The 27,500-nt window shown below is 45.4% G+C and overlaps 1 protein-coding gene across 3 annotated transcripts in view; it reads left to right on the top strand.

Annotated features, from left to right (window-relative positions):
• LOC121555441 (wnt inhibitory factor 1) overlaps positions 1 to 27,500 on the top strand; it is a 58,446-nt gene that overhangs the window by 17,595 nt on the left and 13,351 nt on the right. For all 3 annotated transcript variants that reach the window (XM_045221533.1, XM_045221532.1, XM_045221531.1), the window contains 3 exons: positions 9,873 to 9,968; positions 14,249 to 14,344; positions 24,404 to 24,499. In XM_045221533.1, the coding sequence (XP_045077468.1) occupies positions 9,873 to 9,968; positions 14,249 to 14,344; positions 24,404 to 24,499 (288 nt within the window). The remainder of the gene's footprint in view (positions 1 to 9,872; positions 9,969 to 14,248; positions 14,345 to 24,403; positions 24,500 to 27,500) is intronic.

Raw genomic sequence — 27,500 nt, 5'->3', positions numbered from 1 at the left:
CAGCAGCAGGATGTATAGAGGGGTGTAGAGACAGCAGGATGTATAGAGGGGTGTAGAGACAGCAGGATGTATAGAGGGGTGTAGAGACAGCAGGATGTATAGAGGGGTGTAGAGACAGCAGGATGTATAGAGGGTGTAGAGACAGCAGCAGGATGTATAGAGGGGTGTAGAGACAGCAGGATGTATAGAGGGGTATAGAGACAGCAGGATGTATAGAGGGGGTGTAGAGACAGCAGGATGTATAGAGGGGTGTAGAGACAGCAGGATGTATAGAGGGGTGTAGAGACAGCAGGATGTATAGAGGGGTGTAGAGACAGCAGGATGTATAGAGGGGTGTAGAGACAGCAGGATGTATAGAGGGGTGTAGAGACAGCAGAATGTATAGAGGGGTGTAGAGACAGCAGGATGTATAGAGGGGTGTAGAGACAGCAGCAGGATGTATAGAGGGGTGTAGAGACAGCAGGATGTATAGAGGGGTGTAGAGACAGCAGAAGGATGTATAGAGGGGTGTAGAGACAGCAGGATGTATAGAGGGGTGTAGAGACAGCAGGATGTATAGAGGGGTGTAGAGACAGCAGGATGTATAGAGGGGTGTAGAGACAGCAGGATGTATAGAGGGGTGTAGAGACAGCAGCAGGATGTATAGAGGGGTGTAGAGACAGCTGGATGTATAGAGGGGTGTAGAGACAGCAGCAGGATGTATAGAGGGGTGTAGAGACAGCAGCAGGATGTATAGAGGGGTGTAGAGACAGCAGGATGTATAGAGTGGTGTAGAGACAGCAGGATGTATAGAGGGGTGTAGAGACAGCAGGATGTATAGAGGGGTGTAGAGACAGCAGCAGGATGTATAGAGGGGTGTAGAGACAGCAGCAGGATGTATAGAGGGGTGTAGAGACAGCAGGATGTATAGAGGGGTGTAGAGACAGCAGGATGTATAGAGGGGTGTAGAGACAGCAGGATGTATAGAGGGGTGTAGAGACAGCAGGATGTATAGAGGGGTGTAGAGACAGCAGCAGGATGTATAGAGGGGTGTAGAGACAGCAGGATGTATAGAGGGGGTGTAGAGACAGCAGGATGTATAGAGGGGTGTAGAGACAGCAGGATGTATAGAGGGGTGTAGAGACAGCAGGATGTATAGAGGGGTGTAGAGACAGCAGGATGTATAGAGGGGTGTAGAGACAGCAGGATGTATAGAGGGGTGTAGAGACAGCAGGATGTATAGAGGGGTGTAGAGACAGCAGGATATATAGAGGGGTGTAGAGACAGGCAGGATGTATAGAGGGGTGTAGAGACAGCAGCAGGATGTATAGAGGGGTGTAGAGACAGCAGGATGTATAGAGGGGTGTAGAGACAGTGCAGGATGTATAGAGGGGGTGTAGAGACAGCAGCGATGTATAGAGGGGTGTAGAGACAGCAGGCTGTATAGAGGGGGTGTAGAGACAGCAGGATGTATAGAGGGGTGTAGAGACAGCAGGATGTATAGAGGGGGTGTAGAGACAGCAGGATGTATAGAGGGGTGTAGAGACAGCAGGATGTATAGAGGGGTGTAGAGACAGCAGCAGGATGTATAGAGGGGTGTAGAGACAGCAGGATGTATAGAGGGGTGTAGAGACAGCTGGATGTATAGAGGGGTGTAGGGACAGCAGGATGTATAGAGGGGTGTAGAGACAGCAGGATGTATAGAGGGGTGTAGAGACAGCTGGATGTATAGAGGGGTGTAGGGACAGCAGGATGTATAGAGGGGTGTAGAGACAGCAGGATGTATAGAGGGGTGTAGAGACAGCAGGATGTATAGAGGGGTGTAGAGACAGCAGCAGGATGTATAGAGGGGTGTAGAGACAGCATGATGTATAGAGGGGTGTAGAGACAGCAGGATGTATAGAGGGGTGTAGAGACAGCAGCAGGATGTATAGAGGGGTATAGAGACAGCAGCGATGTATAGAGGGGTGTAGAGACAGCAGCAGGATGTATAGAGGGGTGTAGAGACAGCATGATGTATAGAGGGGTGTAGAGACAGCAGGATGTATAGAGGGGTGTAGAGACAGCACAGGATGTATAGAGGGTTGTAGAGACAGCAGCAGGATGTATAGAGGGGTGTAGAGACAGCAGCAGGATGTATAGAGGGGTGTAGAGACAGCAGGATGTATAGAGGGGTGTAGAGACAGCAGGATGTATAGAGGGGTGTAGAGACACCAGGATGTATAGAGGGTTGTAGAGACAGCAGGATGTATAGAGGGGTGTAGAGACAGCAGGATGTATAGAGGGGTGTAGAGACAGCAGGATGTATAGAGGGGTGTAGAGACAGCAGGATGTATAGAGGGGTGTAGAGACAGCAGGATGTATAGAGGGGTGTAGAGACAGCAGCAGGATGTATAGAGGGGTGTAGAGACAGCAGGATGTATAGAGGGGGTGTAGAGACAGCAGGATGTATAGAGGGGTGTAGAGACAGCAGGATGTATAGAGGGGTGTAGAGACAGCAGGATGTATAGAGGGGGTGTAGAGACAGCAGGATGTATAGAGGGGGTGTAGAGACAGCAGCAGGATGTATAGAGGGGGTGTAGAGACAGCAGCAGGATGTATAGAGGGGTGTAGAGACAGCAGGATGTATAGAGGGGTATAGAGACAGCAGGATGTATAGAGGGGTGTAGAGACAGCAGCAGGATGTATAGAGGGGTGTAGAGACAGCAGGATGTATAGAGGGGTGTAGAGACAGCAGGATGTATAGAGGGGTGTAGAGACAGCAGGATGTATAGAGGGGTGTAGAGACAGCAGGATGTATAGAGGGGTGTAGAGACAGCAGGATCCATAGATCAGTGATCTCAGTCCTTCACCATCAGGATGGAGGGTAATTAGATCTGATGGTAGATCTAAAGATCCATTTGTTACTAGATCCGTTCTGCATTCAAAATGGAACCCTATTCCCCATATTTTGCACTTTTTTGTTTTGTTGCTTAACTCTATGGGTAGTAGTGAACTGTTTAGGGAATAGGGTGCCATTTGGGACACGGTCCATATGTTCCTGGCTGTCCTGCCTGCTGGAATGGATCAGAGGTCAGTGGAGAGGGGCTAGCTTCTGGCTGCTTCCTTCCTGTGTGTGTGTGTGTGTGTGTGTGTGTGTTTGTGTGTGTGTGTGTGTGTGCATGTAGAGATCATGTCTTCCTGATGCTCTCATGTTTAAAGCCTTGTCCTAATGGGGGGCAGTGGGGCAGTGGGGTACTGGGGAGGCTTTGTGACCAGGGGTGAGTGAGTGGGGGAGAGAGAGGAGTGAAGTTATCTGCCAATCAGCGTCCAGTACAAAGGCCATACCTAGGGCATGATGTCATGTGAACTCTGTCAGCTGCAGAGGGATGCAGCCCTGGTAGAGGGGACATGAGAGACACACCCCCCCTACACACACCAGTCCCCCCCTACACACACACACCAGTCCCCCTACACACCAGTCCCCCCTCCCCTACACACACCAGTCCCCCCCCACACACACACACCAGTCCCCCATCCCCTACACACACCAGTCCCCCTCCTACACACACCAGTCCCCCCTACACACACCAGTCCCCCCCCTACACACCAGTCCCCCCTACACACACCAGTCCCCCCTACACACACCAGTCCCCCCCCTACACACACCAGTCCCCCCTACACACACCAGTCCCCCCTACACACACCAGTCCCCCCCTCCCCTACACACACCAGTCCCCCCCCTACACACACCAGTCCCCCCCTACACACACCAGTCCCCCCCTACACACACCAGTCCCCCCCTACACACACCAGTCCCCCCCTACACACACCAGTCCCCCTCCCCTACACACACCAGTCCCCCCCCTACACACACCAGTCCCCCCTCACACACACCAGTCCCCCCTACACACACCAGTCCCCCCTACACACACCAGTCCCCCCCCTACACACACCAGTCCCCCCCCTACACACCAGTCCCCCACCCCACCCCCTACACACCAGTCCCCCCCTACACACACCAGTCCCCCCAGTCCCCCTACACACACCAGTCCCCCCCCTACACACACCAGTCCCCCCCCTACACACACCAGTCCCCCCTACACACACCAGTCCCCCCTCTCCCCCTACACACACCAGTCCCCCCCCTACACACACCAGTCCCCCCTACACACACCAGTCCCCCCTCCTACACACACCAGTCCCCCCTCACACACACCAGTCCCCCCACCATCCCCCTACACACACCAGTCCCCCCTACACACACCAGTCCCCCCCCTACACACACCAGTCCCCCCTACACACACCAGTCCCCCCCTACACACACCAGTCCCCCCCCTACACACACCAGTCCCCCCCCCTCCCCTACACACACCAGTCCCCCCCCTACACACACCAGTCCCCCCCTACACACACCAGTCCCCCCCCATCCCCCCTACACACACCAGTCCCCCCTACACACACCAGTCCCCCCCACACACACCAGTCCCCCTACACACACCAGTCCCCCAGTCCCCTACACACACCAGTCCCCCCCTACACACACCAGTCCCCCTACACACCAGTCCCCCCCTACACACACAGTCCCCCCTACACACACCAGTCCCCCCCTACACACACCAGTCCCCCCCCTACACACCAGTCCCCCCCCTACACACACCAGTCCCCCCTACACACCAGTCCCCCCCTACACACACACAGTCCCCCCCTACACACCAGTCCCCCCCTACACACCAGTCCCCCCCTACACACACCAGTCCCCCCCTACACACACCAGTCCCCCCAGTCCCCTACACACACCAGTCCCCCCCCCCTACACACCAGTCCCCCCCCTACACACACCAGTCCCCCCTCCCCTACACACACCAGTCCCCCCCTACACACACCAGTCCCCCCTACACACACCAGTCCCCCCACCTACACACCAGTCCCCCCTTACACACACCAGTCCCCCCTACACACACCAGTCCCCCCAGTCCCCCTACACACACCAGTCCCCCCTACACACACCAGCCCCCCCCCTACACACACCAGTCCCCCTCCCCTACACACACCAGTCCCCCCCCTACACACACCAGTCCCCCCTCCCCCTACACACACCAGTCCCCCCCTCTCCCCCTACACACACCAGTCCCCCCCTACACACACCAGTCCCCCAGTCCCTACACACACCAGTCCCCCCCCTACACACACCAGTCCCCCCTCCCCCTACACACACCAGTCCCCCCCTACACACACCAGTCCCCCCTACACACACCAGTCCCCCCTTACACACACCAGTCCCCCCCCTACACACACCAGTCCCCCCTACACACACCAGTCCCCCCCCTACACACACCAGTCCCCCTTACACACACCAGTCCCCCCCTACACACACCAGTCCCCCCTACACACACCAGTCCCCCCTACACACACCGGTCCCCCCCTACACACACCAGTCCACCCCCCCCTCCCTTACACACACCGGTCCCCCCCACACTACCAGTTTGGGGTTCTATATGGACAGGGTTTGGGGTTCTATATGGACAGGGTTTGGGGTTCTATATGGACAGGGTTTGGGGTTCTATATGGACAGGGTTTGGGGTTCTATATGGACAGGGTTTGGGGTTCTATATGGACAGGGTTTGGGGTTCTATATGGACAGGGTTTGGGGTTCTATATGGACAGGGTTTGGGGCTCTATATGGACAGAGTTTGGGGTTCTATATGGACAGGGTTTGGGGTTCTATATGGACAGGGTTTGGGGCTCTATATGGACAGGGTTTGGGATTCTATATGGACAGGGTTTGGGGTTCTATTGGTGGGTTCTATATGGACAGGGTTTGGGGTTCTATATGGACAGGGTTTGGGGTTCTATATGGACAGGGTTTGGGGTTCTATATGGACAGGGTTTGGGGTTCTATATGGACAGGGTTTGGGGCTCTATATGGACAGGGTTTGGGGTTCTATATGGACAGGGTTTGGGGTTCTATATGGACAGGGTTTGGGGTTCTATATGGACAGGGTTTGGGGTTCTATATGGACAGGGTTTGGGGTTCTATATGGACAGGGTTTGGGGTTCTATATGGACAGGGTTTGGTGTTCTATATGGACAGGGCTTGGGGTTCTATATGGACAGGGCTTGGGGTTCTATATGGACAGGGCTTGGGGGTTCTATATGGACAGGGTTTGGGGTTCTATATGGACAGGGTTTGGGGTTCTATATGGACAGGGTTTGGGGTTCTATATGGACAGGGTTTGGGGTTCTATATGGACAGGGTTTGGGGTTCTATATGGACAGGGTTTGGGGTTCTATATGGACAGGGTTTGGGGTTCTATATGGACAGGGTTTGGGGTTCTATATGGACAGGGTTTGGGGTTCTATATGGACAGGGTTTGGGGTTCTATATGGACAGGGTTTGGGGTTCTATATGGACAGGGTTTTGTGTTTGCAGTTTTGTGACTGTTCTATTGGTTACATTGCGCCAAGCAAGCTCAATGAAGCCCTGTCGAAGTATTTGAAATGATTTTGAATAGTGTTTGAACCCAGGTGTGGACCCTAGCTTCAGGCCGGGCTGTAGCAGGGAATCAATCTAGCTAAGGGCACTTCATATCTGTTACAGGAAGCAGCGACACCAAACCAGACTTCAAATACCGGCTTTAATGTTCCATGTCCTGTCCTTTCCTTCCCAATGTGGGATATGGTGTCAAAGTATTTAAAAAAAGAAGATGAATATCTAGATGAAGATGCTGTTTAAATCAGAGTTAGTCCAAAGGGTTTTATAACAGCTAAGGAGAAGTGAACTGCATCCCAAATGGCACCCTATTCCCTACATAGAGCCCCATAGGGCCCTGGTCACAAGTAGTGCACTATACAGGAAATAGGGTGCCATTTGGGACTCAGCCGCCCGTGGTATTGACCTCACATTAGAGGTGAATGGCATGTTGGATAGAGTGATAGAGTGAATCCTGAGCTGACTGAAACCAGACTCATCCCTCCCTCTGGTCCTCATGTTGGATAGAGTGATGGAGTGAATCCTGAGCTGACTGAAACCAGACTCATCCCTCCCTCTGGTCCTCATGTTGGATAGAGTGATGGAGTGAATCCTGAGCTGACTGAAACCAGACTCATCCCTCCCTCTGGTCCTCATGTTGGATAGAGTGATGGAGTGAATCCTGAGCTGACTGAAACCAGACTCATCCCTCCCTCTGGTCCTCATGTTGGATAGAGTGATGGAGTGAATCCTGAGCTGACTGAAACCAGACTCATCCCTCCCTCTGGTCCTCATGTTGGATAGAGTGATGGAGTGAATCCTGAGCTGACTGAAACCAGACTCATCCCTCCCTCCCTCTCTTTCTCCAGATGGGTCTCGTCGCATAAGTGAGTGAGACAAGCGCCCTTATTTCTAACACAGAGGGTTGGGTCACAAATGGCACCCTATTCCCTATATAGAGCACTGCTTTTGACCAGAGCCCGTGCCGTTTCAGGCCGTTTTCCTTAACGGAAAAACAAGAATCAATATTGGTGCCAGCTTTCACCGAAGGCAACTGGTCAGAGTCTTACCAAACACAAATTCCCCGGACACCACTTGTGTTTGTCGACACAGTGGAGGAAATTGTCAAAGGAAGGGAAAGTCTGAGAAGTCTTGCCAGTTTGTTCTGCAACTGTTGTCTCAGTGAGTCGTGGTATGACTGGATGCATCCCAAATGGAACCCTATCCCCTATATAGTGCACTACTTTTAATCAGAGCCCTGTGGACCCTGGTCAAAAGTAGTGCACTAAATAGGGGAATAGGGTGCTATTTGGGACGCAGGCGTTGTCTTCTTATTGTGACTGGCCACATGTTGTCTAGTGCCAGTGTTAAGGAAGAAAGGGGCACTGTCCCAAACGGAACCCTATTCCCTATATAGGGATTCCCATAGGGCTCTGGTCAAAAGTAATGCACTATATATGGAATAAGGGGTGCCGTTTGGGATACGGACACAAGGGTTCCTCACACGCCGATGGATCTCCAGAACTAAAAAGGGTAGTGAGTGTTTTGACAGCTCTGTTGACATCCAGTACCACCTCAAAGGCTTCTCCTTAATGTTGTTTTGTAGAGCGCTGGTAGTCAGGCTGCTTTGAACCAGGCCCTGTTGTAGAGAGATAGTATTCAGGCTGCTTTGAACCAGGCCCTGTTGTAGAGGGATGGTATTCAGGCTGCTTTGAACCAGGCCCTGTTGTAGAGAGATGGTATTCAGGCTGCTTTGAACCAGGCCCTGTTGTAGAAAGATGGTATTCAGGCTGCTTTGAACCAGGCCCTGTTGTAGAGAGATGGTATTCAGGCTGCTTTGAACCAGGCCCTGTTGTAGAGAGATGGTATTCAGGCTGCTTTGAACCAGGCCCTGTTGTAGAGAGATGGTATTCAGGCTGCTTTGAACCAGGCCCTGTTGTAGAATGATGGTATTTAGGCTGCTTTGAACCAGGCCCTGTTGTAGAGAGATGGTATTCAGGCTGTTGAACTAGGCCCTGTTGTAGAGAGATGGTATTCAGGCTGCTTTGAACCAGGCCCTGTTGTAGAGAGATGGTAGTCAGGCCGCTTTGAACCAGGCCCTGTTGTAGAGAGATGGTATTCAGGCTGCTTTGAACCAGGCCCTGTTGTAGAGAGATGGTATTCAGGCTTTGAACCAGGCCCTGTTGTAGAGAGATGGTATTCAGGCTCTTGAACCAGGCCCTGTTGTAGAGAGATGGTATTCAGGCTTTGAACCAGGTCCTGTTGTAGAGAGATGGTATTCAGGCTTTGAACCAGGCCCTGTTGTAGAGAGATGGTATTCAGGCTGCTTTGAACCAGGCCCTGTTGTACAGAGATGGTATACAGGCTGCTTTGAACCAGGCCCTGTTGTAGTGAGATGGTATTCAGGCTTTGAACCAGGCCCATTTGTAGAGAGATGGTATTCAGGCTTTGAACCAGGACCTGTTGTAGAGAGATGGTATTCAGGCTTTGAACCAGGCCCTGTTGTAGAGAGATGGTATTCAGGCTTTGAACCAGGCCCTGTTGTAGAGAGATGGTATTCAGGCTTTGAACCAGGTCCTGTTGTAGAGAGATGGTATTCAGGCTTTGAACCAGGCCCTGTTGTAGAGAGATGCTATTCAGGCTGCTTTGAACCAGGCCCTGTTGTAGAGAGATGGTATTCAGGCTGCTTTGAACCAGGCCCCGTTGTAGAGAGATGGTATTCAGGCTTTGAACCAGGCCCTGTTGTAGAGAGATGGTATTCAGGCTTTGAACCAGGCCCTGTTGTAGAGAGATGGTATTCAGGCTTTGAACCAGGCCCTGTTGTGGAACTCTCTGGCTGTGTGTCTCAAATGGCACCTTATTCCCTATATCTTGCACTACTTTTGACCAGGGACCATAAGGGTGCATGAATAGGGTGCCATTTGGGATGCAGTCCATGGCATCTCACTGCACTGTAGTGGAATGTGGGTTTCCCTTGAAGTGGTCTTCTGAGATAGCAGGCTATGGAGAGTGTCAGAGAGAGGGGGAAGAAGGAAGGAAGGAAGGAAGGAAGGAAGGAAGGACTCCACTAGCCATTCATTCATCTCAACCTTGTTATTTTTCTCTTCTCATGTGTTCTGTCTCTCTGTCTCTCTCTGTCTCTCTCTCTCTCTCTCTCTGTCTCTCTCTGTCTCTCTCTCTATCTCTCTCTCTCTCTCTCTCTCTCTCTCTCTCTCTCTCTCTCTCTCTCTCTCTGTCTCTCTCTCTCTCTCTCTCTCTCTCTGTCTCTCTCTCTCTCTCTCTCTGTCTCTCTCTCTCTATCTCTCTCTCTCTCTCTCTCTCTCTGTCGCTCTCTCTCTGTCTCTGTCTCTCTCCCTCTCTCTTACCCCTCTCTCTCGCTTGCTCTCTTCCCTGCTTGCATTCTCTCTCTCTTTGATATCCCCCCCCCTTTCTGTCTCCACAGCTAAATGTCCAGGTGGTTGTCGTAACGGTGGGTTCTGCAACGAGAGACAGGTGTGTGAGTGTCAGGATGGTTTCTACGGCCCTCACTGTGAGAAAGGTACATCGGTCTCATCTGAACATCAAAAGCCTTTCCATCTCTCTTCCATTAACACCATATTGATGCACAGCACACTGCACACAGTCAACACAATAGCTGTAGTTGCTCAGTCTATAGAATGAAATGTAAAGGATTGTCTTGTGTTTTTCCTTCTCTTTGTCCCGCATCAACGCTGGGTGGAATATCTTCTTGTTTCCTGGAATGTCTCCACAACAAAAAAGGGGATAGAACCTTGGGAAAGGAATGGTTAGAGAAAGAGAATAGTTTGTGTGTGTGTTTCACAGTATGACGCACCGGTCCAGTTCAGACAGGCCTATCATTTTCTTCAGACAACAACAGAACCACCACGATGCATTTAAATGTATTAATGAATGTGTAAAGGTTGTGCTTGTGGTGGCTTAACTTTGCCTCAAGGCACCACAATTTAAAAACATCATGGAAATTACAAAGCACTGGAAAGCAGCGCTCCCATCCAGACTAGTTTAAATGGAGAGCAAATTTATTTGAAATGTTTTCCAGGACACAAAAAACAACAATAATGTCAGTGTCAGCAGGCGGGCAGGTTGGGTGGCAATGAGCATGTGTACCATCTATTTAAGGCTTTAAAGAGGTTAGAGACTCTGTGCAGCCACTGACTGACTGAGGGGAGAAAAAGGGGCTTTTGTCTTTGTGTATCTGTATAAAAAATTCAGCTGCACAAAAGTACGTGGAACTACTTAGAGAGCTACGCAAATGAACCTGCGCTGCGGACCCACTGTGTTAGACTGTGTAGACTGTGTAGACTGTGTTAGACTGTGTTAGACTGTGTTAGACTGTGTAGACTGTGTAGACTGTTAGACTGTGTTAGACTGTGTAGACTGTGTAGACTGTGTTAGACTGTGTTAGACTGTGTTAGACTGTGTAGACTGTGTTAGACTGTGTAGACTGTGTTAGACTGTGTTAGACTGTGTAGACTGTGTAGACTGTGTAGACTGTGTTAGACTGTGTTAGACTGTGTAGACTGTGTTAGACTGTGTTAGACTGTGTTAGACTGTGTTAGACTGTGTAGACTGTGTTAGACTGTGTAGACTGTGTAGACTGTGTTAGACTGTGTAGACTGTGTAGACTGTTTTAGACTGTGTAGACTGTGTAGACTGTTTTAGACTGTGTAGACTGTGTAGACTGTGTAGACTGTGTTAGACTGTGTAGACTGTGTTAGACTGTGTAGACTGTGTAGACTGTGTAGACTGTGTTAGACTGTGTTAGACTGTGTAGACTGTGTTAGACTGTGTTAGACTGTGTAGACTGTGTTAGACTGTGTTAGACTGTGTAGACTGTGTTAGACTGTGTAGACTGTGTAGACTGTGTTAGACTGTGTAGACTGTGTAGACTGTGTTAGACTGTGTAGACTGTGTTAGACTGTGTAGACTGTGTTAGACTGTGTTAGACTGTGTAGACTGTGTTAGACTGTGTTAGACTGTGTTAGACTGTGTTAGACTGTGTAGACTGTGTTAGACTGTGTAGACTGTGTTAGACTGTGTTAGACTGTGTAGACTGTGTAGACTGTGTTAGACTGTGTAGACTGTTTTAGACTGTGTTAGACTGTGTTAGACTGTGTAGACTGTGTTAGACTGTGTAGACTGTGTTAGACTGTGTAGACTGTGTTAGACTGTGTAGACTGTGTTAGACTGTGTTAGACTGTGTAGACTGTGTTAGACTGTGTAGACTGTGTTAGACTGTGTAGACTGTGTTAGACTGTGTAGACTGTGTTAGACTGTGTTAGACTGTGTAGACTGTGTTAGACTGTGTAGACTGTGTTAGACTGTGTTAGACTGTGTAGACTGTGTTAGACTGTGTTAGACTGTGTTAGACTGTGTAGACTGTGTAGACTGTGTTAGACTGTGTAGACTGTGTTAGACTGTGTTAGACTGTGTAGACTGTGTAGACTGTGTAGACTGTGTAGACTGTGTAGACTGTGTTAGACTGTGTAGACTGTGTAGACTGTGTTAGACTGTGTAGACTGTGTTAGACTGTGTAGACTGTGTTAGACTGTGTAGACTGTGTAGACTGTGTTAGACTGTGTAGACTGTGTTAGACTGTGTAGACTGTGTAGACTGTGTTAGACTGTGTAGACTGTGTTAGACTGTGTAGACTGTGTAGACTGTGTTAGACTGTGTAGACTGTGTAGACTGTGTAGACTGTGTTAGACTGTGTTAGACTGTGTAGACTGTGTTAGACTGTGTAGACTGTGTTAGACTGTGTAGACTGTGTTAGACTGTGTTAGACTGTGTAGACTGTTAGACTGTGTAGACTGTGTAGACTGTGTTAGACTCTGGTAGACTGTGTAGACTGTGTAGACTGTGTTAGACTGTGTTAGACTGTGTTAGACTGTGTAGACTGTGTAGACTGTGTTAGACTGTGTAGACTGTGTTAGACTGTGTAGACTGTGTTAGACTGTGTAGACTGTGTTAGACTGTTTAGACTGTGTAGACTGTGTAGACTGTGTTAGACTTTGTAGACTGTGTTAGACTGTGTTAGACTGTGTAGACTGTGTAGACTGTGTTAGACTGTGTAGACTGTGTTAGACTGTGTTAGACTGTGTAGACTGTGTTAGACTGTTTAGACTGTGTAGACTGTGTAGACTGTGTTAGACTGTGTTAGACTGTGTAGACTGTGTTAGACTGTGTTAGACTGTGTTAGACTGTGTAGACTGTGTAGACTGTTTTAGACTGTGTTAGACTGTGTTAGACTGTGTAGACTGTGTTAGACTGTGTTAGACTGTGTTAGACTGTGTAGACTGTGTTAGACTGTGTTAGACTGTGTAGACTGTGCATACTGTGTATACTGTGTTAGACTGTGTAGACTGTGTAGACTGTGTAGACTGTGTTAGACTGTGTTAGACTGTGTTAGACTGTGTAGACTGTGTTAGACTGTGTAGACTGTGTATACTGTGTATACTGTGTTAGACTGTGTAGACTGTGTAGACTGTGTTAGACTGTGTAGACTGTGTTAGACTGTGTAGACTGTGTAGACTGTGTTAGACTGTGTAGACTGTGTTAGACTGTGTAGACTGTGTTAGACTGTGTAAGACTGTGTAGACTGTGTAGTCTGTGTTAGACTGTGTTAGACTGTGTAGACTGTGTTAGACTGTGTTAGACTGTGTAGACTGTGTTAGACTGTGTTAGACTGTGTAGACTGTGTAGACTCTGTAAGACTCTGTAGACTGTGTAGACTGTGTAAGACTGTGTAGACTGTGTAGACTGTGTAGACTGTGTAGACTGTGTTAGACTGTGTAGACTGTGTAGACTGTGTTAGACTGTGTAGACTGTGTTAGACTGTGTTAGACTGTGTAGACTGTGTTAGACTGTGTTAGACTGTGTAGACTGTGTAGACTCTGTAAGACTCTGTAGACTGTGTAGACTGTGTAAGACTGTGTAGACTGTGTAGACTGTGTAGACTGTGTTAGACTGTGTAGACTGTGTAGACTGTGTTAGACTGTGTAGACTGTTTTAGACTGTGTAGACTGTGTAGACTGTGTTAGACTGTGTTAGACTGTGTAGACTGTGTAGACTGTGTAGACTGTGTTAGACTGTGTTAGACTGTGTAGACTGTGTTAGACTGTGTAGACTGTGTTAGACTGTGTTAGACTGTGTAGACTGTTTTAGACTGTGTAGACTGTGTTAGACTGTGTAGACTGTGTTAGACTGTGTAGACTGTGTTAGACTGTGTTAGACTGTGTAGACTGTTTTAGACTGTGTAGACTGTGTAGACTGTGTAGACTGTGTTAGACTGTGTTAGACTGTGTAGACTGTGTTAGACTGTGTTAGACTGTGTAGACTGTGTAGACTGTGTTAGACTGTGTAGACTGTGTAGACTGTGGTAGACTGTGTAGACTGTGTTAGCCTGTGTAGACTGTGTAGACTGTGTTAGACTGTGTTAGACTGTGTAGACTGTGTTAGACTGTGTTAGACTGTGTTAGACTGTGTTAGACTGTGTAGAGCCTTTTAGGCACCTAGAGTAGACAATGGATTTAAGAGAAGTGTTCTGTGAAAACAGTGCGTTTTATTTGGGTGTCGATGGGTCTTGTGACATTGTGATTACGATATTCATTCGTGGGAAAGGCTCAACAATACTGAGGCTCTTTAGCGCCTTCTACAGGCAAAACTAAGTGTAACATTCATTATACCAATGAATGTAGTGTTTGGGGGTAAAGGGTTGCAAGCAGCTGAAGGTGAATTAAATGCTTGAGGTTCCTGACGTAGATTTTCCCCCTCTCCTGTCCTCCTCCGCTCTCCCCCCAGCCCTCTGCTCTCCCAGGTGTCTGAATGGTGGACTGTGTATGAGTCCAGGGGTGTGCATCTGCCCACCTGGTTACTATGGAGACAGCTGCGACAAAGGTACACTCACCTGAAACACGGACACAGTACACATTTCGTAGCCCCGGACAAACACACCTCATTCACCACTGGGGACCAACAAACTCCAATCGAGCTCATTTTTTGTTGTTTTGAAAGTTTTTAAAGTCTCTGAAAAAGGGTTCTATTGATGAAGTTTGGTTACTAGCTACCTTTTGAATTTGGATCCCGTGACGCGGTTAGCATCAGTTGCTGGGACCACTACTATCTGTCCAGGGATCCTGCCAACCAAAAGTCTTGAGGAGCTGCTTGGCGTAGCAGCTAGCCTAGCTGCTAACTAGCTATCAAGCTAGCAAGGTTTCCTGAAAGCGTGAATACAGGGCCGCAACGCGTTTAGCCCTTGTGGCTGGGACCGCGGATTGTCCCAGGCTTGTGGCTGTCTAAATCCCTGCTGTCTGTGCTGGTTCCATCTGCCTTGCGACCTGTCCTGTCTGCGTGGAGTATCAGCGTTAGCCTACGTTGCTACCATGGCATCCAAAACCAAAGCCGGTGGGAGTACCGTTGAGGACAGTAGTGTCTCTCTTTCACAGGTGAAGAATCTTTTAAAGGAACAAAAAAAGATTTATTCAAGCAGTTGTTATAACAACAGGAAAATAGCTTCAAGAGCTTTGTCCAAACACAAAAAAAAAGAATGGATGATCTGACCAGAGAGGTCCAGGACCTTAAGAACAGTTTTCAGTTCTCCCAAGCGGAGGTGGATGTCCTGAAAGAGACTTGCAGCAATATGACAACAAACTGTAAGTCCACGCGAGATGACATCAGCGCTGTCTGTGAGTCATTATTACAGAAGGCTGGGAAAACATCTAGAGGGTCAATCCAGGAGAAATAACATAGTTGTGGATGGCATACCAGAGTCTTCACATAACTGGGCAGAGTCTGAGGAGAAAGTAAGACAAATGATCACTTAAAAGCTGCAGATGGATCACAGGAAGATTGAGGTGGAGCGCGCCCACAGGTCTGGAAAACCTGTAACCAGCCCAGGTGACAGACCCAGGCCGATAGTGGTCATGTTCCTAAGGTTTAAGGACAAGATGGTTGTTCTGGAGAGAGCCAAGAACTTGAGATGAACAAACATCTTCCCTTAACGAGGACTTCTCGTAAGCTGTACGCCAGAGGCGGAAATAACTTATCCCAGCCATGAAAGCTGCCAGAGAGTGTGGGGACTCTGCTTACATCCACTACATCAGGCTCATTGTCCACCCTCCCTCCCAAAAGACTGGGAGGAGTGAGAAAGCCTAGCTTCCGGGTCAGTAGCATTAGCCCCACATCACACACACACACACACATACACACCAACTGACACTCACTGCCTGATTGACTGACTCTATTAGCCGGACAATGTTCTTGTCAACCTGGAAAGGTCGATCTTTCCCGAGTGGCGCAGTGGTCTAAGACACTGCATCGCCGTGCTAGCTGTGCCACTAGAGATCCTGGTTCGAATCCAGGCTCTGTCGTAGCCGGCCGCGATCGGGAGACCCATGGGGCGGCGCACAATTGGCCCAGCGTCGTCCAGGGTAGGGGAGGGAATGGCCGGCAGGGATGTAGCTCAGTTGGTAGAGCATGGCGTTTGCAACGCCAGGGTTGTGGGTTTGATTCCCACGGGGGGCCAGTATGAAAAAAAATACAAAAAATAATGTATGCACTCACTAACTGTAAGTCGCTCTGGATAAGAGCGTCTGCTAAATGACTAAAATGTAAATGTCTAAAAATAGCCCATATGTTATTAATCATATGCACTGTAGCCTTAAAAATAAGGTTTATGAAATCAATAACTGGCAAGAAATCTGATAATGTTCATATATTGGCCATCTCTGAGACTCACTTTGATAATTCCTTTGATGATACAGCAGCAGCAATACAGGGATATAACATTTACCGAAAATACAGGAATGCCTGTGGTGGAGGTGTTGCTGTATATATACAGGAATGCCTGTGGTGGAGGTGTTGCTGTATATATACAGGAATGCCTGTGGTGGAGGTGTTGCTGTATATATACAGGAATGCCTGTGGTGGAGGTGTTGCTGTATATATACAGGAATGCCTGTGGTGGAGGTGTTGCTGTATATATACAGGAATGCCTGTGGTGGAGGTGTTGCTGTATATATACAGGAATGCCTGTGGTGGAGGTGTTGCTGTATATATACAGGAATGCCTGTGGTGGAGGTGTTGCTGTATATATACAGGAATGCCTGTGGTGGAGGTGTTGCTGTATATATACAGGAATGCCTGTGGTGGAGGTGTTGCTGTATATATACAGGAATGCCTGTGGTGGAGGTGTTGCTGTATATATACAGGAATGCCTGTGGTGGAGGTGTTGCTGTATATATACAGGAATGCCTGTGGTGGAGGTGTTGCTGTATATATACAGGAATGCCTGTGGTGGAGGTGTTGCTGTATATATACAGGAATGCCTGTGGTGGAGGTGTTGCTGTATATATACAGGAATGCCTGTGGTGGAGGTGTTGCTGTATATATACAGGAATGCCTGTGGTGGAGGTGTTGCTGTATATATACAGGAATGCCTGTGGTGGAGGTGTTGCTGTATATATACAGGAATGCCTGTGGTGGAGGTGTTGCTGTATATATACAGGAATGCCTGTGGTGGAGGTGTTGCTGTATATATACAGGAATGCCTGTGGTGGAGGTGTTGCTGTATATATACAGGAATGCCTGTGGTGGAGGTGTTGCTGTATATATACAGGAATGCCTGTGGTGGAGGTGTTGCTGTATATATACAGGAATGCCTGTGGTGGAGGTGTTGCTGTATATATACAGGAATGCCTGTGGTGGAGGTGTTGCTGTATATATACAGGAATGCCTGTGGTGGAGGTGTTGCTGTATATATACAGGAATGCCTGTGGTGGAGGTGTTGCTGTATATATACAGGAATGCCTGTGGTGGAGGTGTTGCTGTATATATACAGGAATGCCTGTGGTGGAGGTGTTGCTGTATATATACAGGAATGCCTGTGGTGGAGGTGTTGCTGTATATATACAGGAATGCCTGTGGTGGAGGTGTTGCTGTATATATACAGGAATGCCTGTGGTGGAGGTGTTGCTGTATATATACAGGAATGCCTGTGGTGGAGGTGTTGCTGTATATATACAGGAATGCCTGTGGTGGAGGTGTTGCTGTATATATACAGGAATGCCTGTGGTGGAGGTGTTGCTGTATATATACAGGAATGCCTGTGGTGGAGGTGTTGCTGTATATATACAGGAATGCCTGTGGTGGAGGTGTTGCTGTATATATACAGGAATGCCTGTGGTGGAGGTGTTGCTGTATATATACAGGAATGCCTGTGGTGGAGGTGTTGCTGTATATATACAGGAATGCCTGTGGTGGAGGTGTTGCTGTATATATACAGGAATGCCTGTGGTGGAGGTGTTGCTGTATATATACAGGAATGCCTGTGGTGGAGGTGTTGCTGTATATATACAGGAATGCCTGTGGTGGAGGTGTTGCTGTATATATACAGAGCCATATTCCTGTAAATACAGGAATGCCTGTGGTGGAGGTGTTGCTGTATATATTCAGAGCCATATTCCTGTAAATACAGGAATGCCTGTGGTGGAGGTGTTGCTGTATATATACAGAGCCATATTCCTGTAAATACAGGAATGCCTGTGGTGGAGGTGTTGCTGTATATATTCAGAGCCATATTCCTGTAAATACAGGAATGCCTGTGGTGGAGGTGTTGCTGTATATATACAGAGCCATATTCCTGTAAATACAGGAATGCCTGTGGTGGAGGTGTTGCTGTATATATACAGAGCCATATTCCTGTAAATACAGGAATGCCTGTGGTGGAGGTGTTGCTGTATATATACAGAGCCATATTCCTGTAAATACAGGAATGCCTGTGGTGGAGGTGTTGCTGTATATATACAGAGCCATATTCCTGTAAATACAGGAATGCCTGTGGTGGAGGTGTTGCTGTATATATTCAGAGCCATATTCCTGTAAATACAGGAATGCCTGTGGTGGAGGTGTTGCTGTATATATTCAGAGCCATATTCCTGTAAAGCTTAGAGATGATCTCATGTTCTGGGTGACCTGAATGTAGACTGGTTTTCATCAAGCTGTCCGCTCAAGAGGAAGCTGTTCACGGTAACCAGTGCCTGTAATCTGGTTCAGGTTATTAATCAACCTTCCAGGGTGTTTACAAACACTACAGGAACTATATCATCCATGTGTATTGATCACATTTTTACCAATGCTGCAGAACTCTGCTCTAAAGCTGTATCCATACCCTTTGGATGTACTGACCCTACACTCTTAGAGAAAAAAAGTGCCATCTATAACCTTAAAGGGTTCTTCGGCTGTCTCCATAGGAGAACCATTTTTGGACCAATTTTGGTTGCAGGTAGAACCCTTTTGGGTTCAAAGTAAAACCCTTTCTACAGAGGGTTGTGGTCCTCTGTGGCTCAATTGGTAGAGCATGGTGCTTGTAACGCCAAGGTAGTGGGTTTGATCCCCGGGACCACCCATACGTAAAAATGTATGCACACATGACTGTATAAAAGCTTTGGACTTTGAATAAAAGCGTCTGCTAAATGGCATATTATTTATTTTATATTATTAAAAGGGTTCTACCTGGAACCAAAAAGGGTTCTACCTGGAACCAAAAAGGGTTCTACTTGGAACCAAAAAGGGTTCTACCTGGAACCAAAAAGGGTTCTACCTGGAACCAAAAAGGGTTCTCCCATGGGGACAGCCGAAAAACCCTTTAAGGTTATAGATAGCACCTTTTTTGGAACCCTTTTTTTCTGAGTGTAATATAGTGGCCATATCTAGAAAAGCCCAAGTTCCAAAGGCTCAGTAGCGGTGCGTGGGTAAAATCACCGGGGAAGCCAAGTCAGGGAAAAAAAGTCATATTACAACCTATGTGTTGTGATAATTGCGTTGTTCTCTCTATAACCTGTTAGTTCATATGCCTTGACACCGTGATATAAAGGCCTAAAGGCCGAGACAATAAGAAGACACAGTGGCAGAATAAATTCAACCACACCTTTGTTTCATCACAAAACCGGAGAGCAACACCTGTCTGGTGAAGTCCACAAAACATATTGCATGTAACAAACAGTTACGTGACCTACAGCAGGGGTCAAGCAAGGTCATGTTTCCCACATTTTCAGACTACTAAACTATTGATTTGGAACCACGGAGAGTTACCGCAAGTCGCTAAGAAAACAGACGCTGCCTCCACTATTCCAGCACCATTTCAACTTCAACATTTCAATATCATCTCATCACCAATGCTTAGTCTAATGCAGTGACAACTAAAAGATACTAAAAACGATTTAGTCCAATCAACGTCAGCTAAATGTGACATGGCTGTCCATGATACTGATTTCTGTGTGTGTGTGTGTGTGTGTGTGTGTGTGTGTGTGTGTGTGTGTGTGTGTGTGTGTGTGTGTGTGTGTGTGTGTGTGTGTGTGTGTGTGTGTGGGTGTATGTGTGTGTGTGTGTGTGTGTGTGTGTGTATGCTTGCAAGTAGAAAAACATGTTGACTCACTCTACTTGTAGAGAAACGCCAGCAATGCCATCCTCGTCTTTCATGGTGCCTAAACAGTCTATGGCTCATACAGTACACGCTTGTAGTTTTTGTTGTCCTAGGCTACCTGGCTAAAACGGTTGCACGCTAGCCTAACTTCCTTTCATGGGCAATGATGCGTCAGGCCAGCTAGTTAGCATTAGCCTGCTACATCTAGCTACATGTTGAACTTCCATCCTCTGAGGCCGGGGGCACAATGGATACATTTATGGTTGGATCAGAATTGCCGTTATAATCATTGGCCAGAACGGAGAATTAAGTAAAACCACAAGTCCAAATTCCTATCTCCATCCATGGCTAATTTAGGAATGGGCCAATTTTAGCTAGCTAGCTAGCCACCGGAGGACAACAACACAACGAGATGCAACAATTCCAGTTTGGATTCTGGTGATGTGATTGGTGTGCAGCTAAATCCAAACTGGCTTCCCTTGACACATTTCTTTGGTGCTCCAGGACCGTTCACAGCTGAGCTCACTCAGTTTAGCTCAATGCTGATTGGCTATTATTATTAGATTTTTTTTTTATCAAGGGAGACCAAATGCTCGCTGGCTTCCCTTGCATTCAACAGTGTCATACCCTTTTTGACCAGACAGCATCAGATAGTTGGGCTACACATACAGAGACAGAGGGGGCGCTGTTTCGTTCGCTCGGATGCTTTCTCCGGTGAGATACATTCAGCCTCTAGGCGAATTGAAGGAACATTTATTGAAACACAGAGAGATGAAAGATACATTCTTTTGTATGTTTTTTTTCTTGGTCCATTTTTTGGGGGATGCCTGGCTTCCTTTGGCATCCATGAATACACCCCACTGCAAAGGCTGGGCCTAAAATAGTGTATAAGAGATCGTAGGAAACGTTTCGTACTGATTCCTATGTTGAAGATACAAAAATATATATGTTGGTCTGATGGGTGTAATGGGGAGCATCCAGACTCTGCACTTATGAAATAGTTTCTTCCAGTTATTGATAAGCGTGAACCTATTAAGAAACGGACTGTTTAGAACCGTTAAGGCCCCGTGGGATCGATGAGGAATTGAAAAAGATGGATGGTTGAAAGAGACTGGGCAAAAGGAGTGGTGAATAAGTCTGGCTGTAAATCTGACTGGCTGACTTACTGTAAATGACTTACTGTAAATGACTTACTGTAAATTGAGAATGTGACTAAACTGAACCAAAATATATATTTGTATTATTATGGAACCAAGATAAATGACATAAAGTATGATGGAAAAAAAGCTTTGGAATACTTTAAATGAAATGATGGGCAGAAAGAGATTTGAATCAGATGGCTCATTTATCACAAAAACCTTTTGATGTTGCCAATTACTTGAATGATTACTTCATTGGCAAAGTGGGCAAACGTAGGCAGGAAAAACCAACAACAAACTGTGGAGCATAAATCATGTTCATGCATAAAAGACTAATAGTTAAAGAAAAGCATTGTCATTTTGAATTCTGTAAAGTTAGTGTGGGCGAGGGTGGTTAAATGATTGGTGTCCATCAATAATGAGAAACCACCTGGTGTTGACGACTTAGATGGAAAGCTTCTGAGGATAGTAGTGGACTATATTGCCGCTCCTATTTGTCATATATATTTTTTTTACATGCGTCTAGAGAACATTGTTTTGTCCTCAAGCTACCCAAGAATGGTAAAGCACCCTTTACTGGTTCTAACAGCCGACCAATCAGCTTGTAAACATTTGGGGGGAAAGAAACGGTATTTGGCAAGATACAATGCTATTTCTCTGTGAACAAATTGACAACGAGACTTTCAGCATGCTTATAGAGAAGGGCACTCGACACGTACTGACTGACACAAAATGACTGATGATTGGTTGAAGTAATAGGATTGTGGGAGCTGTTAGATTTAAGTGCAGCTTTTGATATTATTGACCATAACCTGTTGACAATGTCTATCTAATAGAACACAGAGGGGTTTCTTTAATGGAATCTTCTCTCATGTTAAACTTGTGATTTACCGCAGGGCAGCTTTTCTTGGCCCTCTACACTCTTGTTACTAATGACCTGCCACTGGCACTAAAGTAGTCTTCTGTAGCTCAGCTGGTAGAGCACGGCGCTTGTAACGCCAAGGTAGTGGGTTCGATCCCCGGGACCACCCATGCACAAAAATGTATGCACGCATGACTGTAAGTCGCTTTGGATAAAAGCGTCTGCTAAATGGCATATTATTATTATTATTATTATTATTATTATTATTATTATTATTATTATAAAGCCTGTGTGTCTATGTATGCTGATGATTCAACCCTATACCCATCAGCATCCACAGCCTGGGAAATCACTGAAACCCTTAACAAAGTGTTGCAGCCTGTTTTGGAATGGACGGCCAGTAAAAACTAAGAGCATTGTATTTGGTACAAATAATTCCCTAAGTTCTAGACCTCGGCTGAATCTGATAATGATTAATGTGGCTGAAGTTGAGGAGACTAAATTAATTGGTGTTACCTTGGATTGTAAACTGTCACGGTCAAAACATATTGATTCAAAAATAATCACGATTTTCGGTTTCAATAATTTTTTTAAACATTAAATACACTATGCATTATGTGATTTGAACACTGTAACACAGAATAAAACAATTAATAGAAGTCCCATGGGGGTAGTGACTGCCCATTACTGCTTATCACTTATTAACCATCATTTATTCACATTACTTTACTTTAATAAAATATTTCAGTTGTGTATATTACATTTGTTTTATTTGATGACTTTATCATTTCATTCCAAGTCCTCATCTCTATAGAGCTGCTGTCTGGTAAAATCACGATTTTAGTAGTTCTTCAATGTAAATAAGGCATACTTTTATATGACTGCTGAATACCGACTATCAATCATCATGTATTTTCAGTTAGAGACACAGAGACTGCTCTCTGTGTATCCCTCATGATCGAGCATTCTTCTGTCTCTTACATAGGAGGCGTAAAAAGAAAACACAGACTGACAATGGATTATGGTCGTTGTAGTTAATTATCACGTTTTCTGCGCTAAACTATGGCCTGTTGGAAACTACAACTCCCTAATGCATCGCACAGTTGGGGCATGATCTGAGAAACAATGTGTGCATAGAGCTCACAAAGAAAAGAAAAAAAAAGAAATGGAATTCAAATAATTGAACTGAGGTCAATTCGGTTCATCACTAATCACTACCCACCAGACATGCCACCAGGGGTCTTTTCACAGTCCCCAAATCCAGAACAAATTCAAGAAAGTGCCTTCGGAAAGTATTCATACCCCTTGACATTTTGTTACATTACAGCCTTATTCTAAAATTGATTAAATTGTTTTTTTCCATCATCAATATACACACATTACCCAATAATGACAAAGCAAAAATAGGTTTTTAGAAATGTTTTCAAATGTATTACAAATAAAAAACGGAAATATCACATTTACATAAGTATTCAGACCCTTTACTCAGTACTTTGTTGAAGCACCTTTGGCAGCGATTACAGCCTTGAGTCTTCTTGGGTATGACGCTACAAGCTTGGCACACCTGTATTTGGGGAGCTTCTCTCATTCTTCTCTGCAGATCTTCTCAAGCTCTGTCAGGTTGGATGGGGAGGGTTGCTGCACAGCTATTTTCAGGTCTCTCCAGAGATGTTCGATCAGGTTCAAGTCCTGGCTCTGGCTGGGCCACTCAAGGACATTCAGAGACTTGTCCCGAAGCCACTCCTGCGTTGTCTTGGCTGTGTGCTTAGGGTCGTTGTCCTGTTGGAAGGTGAACCTTTGCCCCAGTCTGAGGTCCAGAACACATTGGAGCAGGTTTTCATCAAGGATCTCTCTGTACTTTGCTCTGTTCATCTTTGCCTCGATACTGACTAGTCTTTTACCTCCAGACATGACGCTTGGCATTCAGGCCAAAGAGTTCAATCTTGGTTTCATCAGACCAGAGAATCTTGTTTCTCATGGTCTGAGAGTCTTTAGGTGCCTTTTGGCAAACTCCAAGCAGGCTGTCATTTGCCTTTTACTGAGAAGTGGCTTCCGTCTGGTCACTCTACCATAAAAGGCCTGATTGGTAGAGTGCTGCAGAGATGGTTGTCCTTCTGGAAGTTTCTCCCATCTCCAAAGAGGAACTCTAGAGCTCTGTTAGAGTCACCATCAGGTTCTTGGTCACCTCCCTGACCAATGCCCTTTTCCCCCGATTGCTCAGTTTGGCCGGGCGGCCAGCTCTAGGAAGAGCCTTGGTGGTTCCAAACTTCTGCCATTATGTATGTAGTTCTGTCCTTGAGCTGTTCTTGTCTATTAATGTTCTGTATTATGTCATGTTTCATGTTCTGTGTGGACCCCAGGAAGAGTAGCTGCTGCTTTCGCAACAGCTAATGGGGATCCTAATAAAAAAACAATACCAAAATGTATCATGTAAACGTTGTCAATCTCATTTGCTTCCTTGCTAGACCTTCCTAATTTTAATCTGCTGTAATTAAATCCCAACTACACTGATCTATGTTGTTTTCCCTCTCTAGCTAACTGCAGCATCACATGTTTAAACGGAGGGACGTGCTTCCACCCAGGGAAGTGTATCTGCCCTGCAGGCTACGAGGGACCACACTGTGAGATCAGTGAGTTAGACTTCACATTACTACTACTGCTACTACTACTACTACTACTACTACTACTACTACTACTACTACTATAACTACTACTACTACTATAACTACTACTACTACTACTACTACTACTACTACTACTACTACTACTACTGCTACTACTATTACTACTACTACTACTACTACTACTACTACTACTACTACTACTACTACTACTACTACTAAATACTACTACTACTACTGCTACCACTACTACTACTACTACTGCTACTACTACTACTACTAATACTACTACTATAACTACTACTACTCTGCTACTACTACTACTACTACTACTACTACTATAACTACTACTACTACTACTACTGCTACTACTACTACTACTATAACTACTACTACTAACTACTACGACTAAATACTACTACTACTACTGCTACCACTACTGCTACTACTACTACTACTACTACTACTACTACTACTACTACTACTATAACTACTACTACTACTACTCTACTACTACTACTACTACTACTACTACATACATTATTCATTCTAATCAGACAGGTGTTTTACATGGACAATACATTGGAGTTAATATAAGGCAAGTACTGGAAACAATAGAACACTATGAAAAATCTAGGAAATCAGGCCTGTTATTCATAGCAGACTTTAAAAAGGCATTTGATAAAGTACGACTGGAGTTTATATATAAATGCCTGGAGCATTTCAATTTTGGAGAATCTCTTATAAAATGGGTTAAAATCATGTATAGTAACCCCTAGGTGTAAAATAGTAAATAATGGCTATTTCCCAGAAAGTTTTAAACTGTCAAGAGGAATAAAACAAGGTTGTCCACTATCGGCATATATATCTATTATGGCCATCGAAATGTTAGCTATTAAAATCAGATCCAACAATAACATCAAGGGATTAGAAATCCAGGGCTTAAAAACAAAGGTGTCATTGTAAGCTGATGATTCATGTTTTCTTTTAAATCCACAAATTGAATCCCTCCACAGCCTCATAGAGGATCTAGATACATTTTCTAACCTCTCTGGATTACAACCAAATTATGATAAATGTACTATATTACGTATTGGATCACTAAAAAAGACAATTTTTACATTACCATGTAGTTTACCAATAAAATGGTCTGATTGTGATGTGGATATACTTGGAATACATATCCCAAAGGAAATAAATTATCTCACTCCAATAAATGTTAATAGAAAGTTAGCAAAAATAGATAAGATCTTGCTACCATGGAAAGGTAAATACCTGTCTATTTGTGGAAAAATCACCCTGATTATCTCTTTAGTATTATCCCAGTTTACCTATTTGCTTATGGTCTTGCCTACGCCTAGCGAACAGTTTTTTAAATTATATGAGAAAAAAATATTCCATTTTATTTGGAACGGCAAGCCAGACAAAATTAAACTGGCCTATTTATATAATTCATATGAATTCGAAGGACAGAAAGTATTAAATATTAAAGCATTAGACCTATCACTAAAAGCTTCAGTCATACAAAAGTTATACTTAAATCCGAACTGGTTCTCTAGCAAATTTATAAAGATTGTCTCACCCCATGTTCAAGAATGGCCTTTTTCCCTTTATTCAGATTACAACCTCTCACTTTCAGTTATTTGAAAAGGAAATCATCTCCCAAATATCACTATTTCTAAAACAAGCCATAGAAAGTTGGTTGCAATTTCAATTTAATCCTCCAGAAACAAATAATGCAACACATATTGTGGTTAAACTCAAATATACAAATTGATAAAAAAACATAATTTTTTGAAAAAATGTTTAGAAAAGGTATAATCTTCGTAAATGATATCATAGGTAGGACTGGTGGAGTTATGTCGCACATGCAGCTAACAAAAACATATGGAAATGTCTGCTCTACACAAAATTACAACCAAATAATTGCAGCATTACCGCAAAAATGGAAGAGGAAAGTGGAAGGGGGAAAAAGTAAGGAACTTGTCTGTCGGCCCTGCATTAAAGAACATAATTGGTTAAAGACATTTGTGATAAATAAAAAAGTATACCAGTTTTATTTAAGGACCAAAGGATTGACAGCCGTCCCATATAGATTGCAAAATAGTTGGGAAGAGATTTTTGACGTACCGATCCCATGGCATAGTGTTTATGAACTGACACGCAAAACGACGGCGGATTCAAAACTTAGAATTTTTCAATTTAAATTATTATACAAAATTCTTGCTACCAATATAATGTTATTTATATGGGGGATACAATCTTCCCAGCTCTGCAGATTTTGCTGTGAAGAGACAGAATCATTAGATAATTTGTTTTGGTACTGTCCATTTGTAGCTTGTTTTTGGTCACAGGTCCAGGAATGGCTGAAGGATTGCAATATTTACCTGGAGCTAACCCTGCAGATAGCACTACTGGGTGATCTGAAAAGTCATAGTCAATCGATCAATAACATAATAATACTTTTAGCAAAAATGTTTATTTTCAATTTACAATCTGTAGAAACAATGAGAATAGAAGGGTTCAGAACTTTTGTGAAACATCACAGTACAGTTGAAAAATATGGATGGTGTTAAGAGATAGATGGGAGGTGTTTTAAAATTAAAGTAAATTAAAAAAATAATAATACTACTACTAATACCTACTCTACTACTACTAACTACACTACTACTACTCTACTAACTACGCTACTCTTCACCTATAACTAGTCACTCCAGTTCTGTAACTCCTGTCTCGCCTGGAATCATTTTGAATTGAAACTTTATTGATCAACAGAGGGAAGCTGACATGTCCCAGGCTTACATGTCACACATTACAAAACATTAGAGGACCGGTTTCCCGGCTCCAGATTCACCATATTCCTGGACTGAAAAGGTTCTCCATTGAGCATGCTTTTCCAGGAGTAGGCTCAGTCTGGGTCCGGGGGAAACCGGTCCGTAAAGCGCTGGTGCTATGCATTCAACTTTAATACATACAATCCCAAAAGCAGTGGAATGTAGCCTACAGTCAG

This window comes from Coregonus clupeaformis, chromosome 7, assembly GCF_020615455.1.
Source record: "Coregonus clupeaformis isolate EN_2021a chromosome 7, ASM2061545v1, whole genome shotgun sequence".
Classification (NCBI taxonomy): Eukaryota; Metazoa; Chordata; class Actinopteri; order Salmoniformes; family Salmonidae; genus Coregonus; species Coregonus clupeaformis.
The sequence above is the reverse complement of the archived record's forward strand: the minus strand, read 5'-3'. Positions and strand labels throughout refer to the sequence as shown.